General features: G+C 46.4%; 1 protein-coding gene across 1 annotated transcript; it reads left to right on the forward strand.

Moving 5' to 3' along the window:
* Positions 1–526: 526 nt before the first annotated feature.
* LOC136884768 (cuticle protein 21-like) lies at positions 527–4,819 on the forward strand. Its single transcript, XM_068230044.1, has 2 exons — positions 527–538; positions 4,175–4,819. Exons 1-2 carry the CDS (start codon positions 527–529, stop codon positions 4,817–4,819), a joined length of 657 nt encoding a protein of 218 aa, XP_068086145.1.

The raw sequence follows: 4,819 nt of genomic DNA on the forward strand, positions 1-4,819 counted from the left end.
TTTTTCCGATGCCCTTCTCCACAATACGGTAAACCTGACATGGGAAAAATATAAGGAAAAATCTCCATGAAGATGGCCAATTTTCTGCCGGAAAATAGCACCGTAAGTAGTTTGTCTTACCATGTGGTCTATAAAATTTCTGCAGGTTGACCACTAGATGTAGCTGATCCATATTTCATGCTAGGAATATATCCTTTCCATAAGCCTAGTGGATTATTTAAAAAAAATCGTCTTCCGTTTACTAATTCGGTGCACAGCAAAATTTATTGAACGATAGAAGCAAAGAGAATGTAGTGTCTTTGGTCAATTAACTGAGCAAAGAAAACTAGTCTTGTAAGTTGATCACACGCTCGCACCAAATGTCAAAAGAATTGCTCTTGAAATAGAAAGGTAGGGAGATATAAGGCACCCTGACCAGCTCCAGATATAGCCAGGCCGGTCAGTACACTACTGTATATAAAGTGGGCTGTGTTTACCAGACGTTATCAGTTTGCGTCTTCTAGTTCCAGCAATCACACAAGCAGCTATGGCATTCAAGGTACGACTTACGACATTAACTGGCTTTGATATGATCTGATGGAGAGTATGAAACTAGTTTTGACGTCTGGTCATAGCCGACAATGAATTCTGTTACGGACATGGATGGGCGAAATATGAGAATTTATTAATTTGGGTGGAGATACGAGTTACTGATTTATTTAGAGGATAAAGAAATAGTTATCACCAGCGCTGTGTAACAAATGACAGGGTACAGACAGGTTCGTATTATCACAGGCAATGAAACTCTATGACACTACAGTAAAATATTAATATTTCGCCCCTCTCGGAATCAGAAGGACGCAACTTTACGGTAAAGACGGATTTTTGGGATTTATAACTTCAGGTTAAGACACCCAGGAATTGTTCAATTGGATTTTGAGGGCGTATAGGCGCGGGAAGAAAGGAAGGGGTAGATCAATGTATGAATATGAGAAGCGGATTACAGCAGATGTAGGATGTAATAGTTACGTAGAAATGAAAAGATTAGCACAGTATACGGTGGCATGGAGAGCTGCATCAAACCAGCCTATGGACTGATAACTCAAGCAAAAACATTAACAACTTCAGGTTTTAGAGAAAAAGTGTACTGTAAATGTTCAAAGAGGCTTTATAGTAAATAATTCTGTTTCTCACCTGAATCAAGATCATTTTTTAAAGAATATCACACTTTTCACCGATGGAAATTGTTTTGTGCTCGTGTTTCTCAGAAATTGCAATGGCGTATGGCTTTTAGTGCCGGGAATGTCCGAGGACAGCCCTGAAAATGGTTTTCCGTGGTTTCCCATTTTCACACCAGGCAAATGCTGGGGCTGTACCTTAATTAAGGCCACGGCCGCTTCCTTCCCACTTCCTAGGCCTTTCCTATCCCATCGTCGCCATAAGACCTATCTGTGTCGGTGCGACGTAAATCAACTAGCAACTAGCCAGATGCAGATCGTCTGATTTGACACCCGTAGGCGACCTGTGCGTCGTGATGATGAAAACGACACATATACCCAGCCCCCGTGCCGGCAGAATTAACCAATGACGGTTAAAATTCCCGACCCTGACGGGAATAGAACCCGGGACCCCTGTGACCAAAGGCCAGCACGCTAACCATTTAGTCATGGAGCCGGGCGTGTTTCTCAGAGTTCGATGTTGTTAAGAAACACACATACACACAGAAAAAATATACAAGGAACACAGAACCGTAGAATACAGATCGTGTCATTTTATCCAAGTGAAAGGCAACAAACAACAGGGTATTTCGCTATATTTAACAATGAAACCAGTAAAACACTGTGCCCGTTAAAACTTAGTATATGTTCCTTAACGACCTATCTTACCTAATTTGTAAACTTGGTCATGTATCACATTCTTGATTTTATTCACACATTTCCGACTAACGCTTTGCTGTCCGGCTTCTTGTCTCAATGACCAGAGGCACTGTCTCAAATTCATACGGTCTCATGTTCGATTACCGGCCAGACGGGGAATTTTTGTTCTGTTTTGCTATTTGCTTTACGTCACACCGACACAGATAGGTCTTACGGCGACGATGGGATAGGAAAGGCCTAGGAAGTGGAAGGAAGCGACCGTGGCCTTAATTAAGGTACAACCCCTGCATTTGCCTGGTGTGAAAATGGGAAACCACGGAAAAATCATCTTCAGGACTGCCGACAGTGGGGCTCGAACCCACGATCTCCCGATTACTGGATACTGGCCGCAATTAAGCGACTGCAGCTATTCGAGCTCGGTGACGGGGAATTTAAGCCGCGATCAATCCATTCTTATTTCTCGGAGACCAGGTATCTGATTTGTCATCACACAATAGCCTTCAAAACTTTCCTTGTGATATCCATCAGGGAATGTAATATCGTTTTCTACAGGATTCTTGTTTGCCTGGGCGACGAATCGAATTTGGAGCCAAAAACTGCCTTAAAGACAAAAAGAGCACGTTAACAGCTTAAAATGGAAATACATTTTCTTTAATTCAAGCACCACTACTCAAATTGTTTTCATTCCTGCCCTGAAGGGGGGAGGCGGGCCTCCTCCACGGTGACACCGTCTCTTAGGCCAGGAGATTTGTTGCAGTGAAGCAGATGCACGAAGAAGGTGAGAGGTTTGGCAGCCGTGGCCTATACTAGGAACTGACCCGGCATTCGCCTTAGTGCAGGAGAATGGAAAACCACGGAAAACCATTCTCAGGACAGCCGACGGTGTGGACCATCCCCTCTCCGTCTGCTGACTACAGCCGCGTAGAGCCACGGTAGAGCAGTAGCCACCCCTCGTCTGCGCGGTTGGCTGGTCAGAGTGCAGAGCTGTCGGGCAACGGACCAGCCGTGGCCACATTTAGACTGCAGCCTACGCCGCAACCGCCGACAAAGCAGCACTATACCGTTTAAAAGTAATAAGGCATCGCAAACATATCCACAGCCCTACACATAAGTTTTACTTTATTAAGGGGATCCGGCTATAAATCTACATCCCATCCAGATGTACTGCTTAGATCGTTACTGCGATCCTCCGCGAATATATTCTGGTTTTGAAGAGGATTCTCATAAGCATTATTTTTATTTTCAATTTGACGCCCGAAAGTTACCTAGAAAGATGGTTCACACGTGAATACGCTAAGGCACTTTCTTAATACGAAGTTGTATTAAATCATTTCAGAACAAAACACACACTGACAAACAGATCAAATGTTTCAAGATTATTGTATCTCACCAAAGTGAACATTATAGTTCACAAAATTATATCTCCTAAGGTGCACAATTTAACAAACATTCATTCAAAGGCCGATGAGAAAAACGTTGAAATATGCACAAGTAGGCATACAAAACAGTGACGCATTAAATGTCAGAGAGAAACAAGGGCACTTTAATCAACAAGAGAGCTAATAAACCGAACGAAAAGTATGTCTAAGGAATTTACCTTGCGAAGACAGCTGCTATCCACCAAGAAACAAAAACGAAGTCATCTCCGCACAGGCCATGAAGGCTCTTGGTTGGATGGGAGGTAAAGATTTCCACTACTCGTAACCTCCTCGTTCGATGAGGTGGAGTGGTTAGCATTCCCGCCGGCCGTCTTTTCACCCAAGATTTTTTTTCTTTGCTTTACGTCGCACCAACACAGATAGGTCTTACGGCGACGATGGGACAGGAAAGAGCTAGGAGTGGGAAGGAAGCAGTCGTGGCCTTAACGTACAGCCCCGGCATTTGCCTGGTATGAAAATGGGAAACCACGGAAAACCATCTTCAGGGCTGCCGACAGTGGGGTTCGAACCTACTATCTCCCGAATACTGGATACTGGCCGCACTTAAGCGACTGCAGCTATCGAGCTCGGTCACCCAAGAATTAACCACGTACTCATTTCTAGAGTAAGCTGAGTGAACCTCAGGGCCATGTGCTACTCCGCAAGTGGAGATCTCATTTCTTAACTTTCCGACTTCCTGACAGATTGTCGAACCTACGTCCTTGCGGGTAATCAAACTTACCTTTATAGCTTAGGCCAAGCAGCCCCTGTCCAGCCGTAAGCACAGAAATTATCTTCAAAAACACATTGTGTCAGAAACAAGCAAGAGAGATAGTACGATAACTTGGTAACATAACAGCTATGAGCCTTTCCCTAATGGTCTTTTGTGTCTTCTTGCAGGTCATCGTCTTCGCCGCCCTCGTGGCCGTCGCTAAGGCTGGTATCCTCGGCGCTCCCGCCGTCTACGCCCCTGGTGCTCCCCTAGCAGCTCGTGCCTATGCTGCTCCAGCATACGCCGCCCCCGCCATCGCCCATGCACCTGTCGCCTATGCCGCCCCCGCTATAGCCCACGCCGCTCCCGTCGCTGTAGCTCATGCTGCACCTGTTGCCGTTGACACTTATGACCCCCACCCTCAGTACAGCTACGGATACAGCGTACAAGACGCTCTCACCGGAGACTCCAAGAACCAGCAGGAGACTCGTGATGGAGATGTTGTCCAGGGTAGCTACAGCTTGGCTGAACCCGACGGCACCATCCGTACTGTTGAGTACGCCGCTGATCCCGTCAACGGATTCAACGCCGTCGTACACAGGACCCCAGCCCACGCCCCTGTAGCTGTGGCCGCTGCTCCTGCCATCGCCGCTGCCCCTATTGCTAGGTATGCTGCTCCTGCTATTGCTGCAGCCCCCATTGCCAGATACGCCGCCCCTGCTATCGCTGCAGCCCCCATTGCTAGATACGCTGCCGCCCCTGCTTTGGCCTATGGTGCTGGTCTAGGATACGGTCTCGGAGGACACCTCGCCGCCAAGGGATTGATTGGTTAA

The sequence above is a fragment of the Anabrus simplex genome, chromosome 13 (genome assembly GCF_040414725.1).
Source record: "Anabrus simplex isolate iqAnaSimp1 chromosome 13, ASM4041472v1, whole genome shotgun sequence".
Taxonomy (NCBI): domain Eukaryota; kingdom Metazoa; phylum Arthropoda; class Insecta; order Orthoptera; family Tettigoniidae; genus Anabrus; species Anabrus simplex.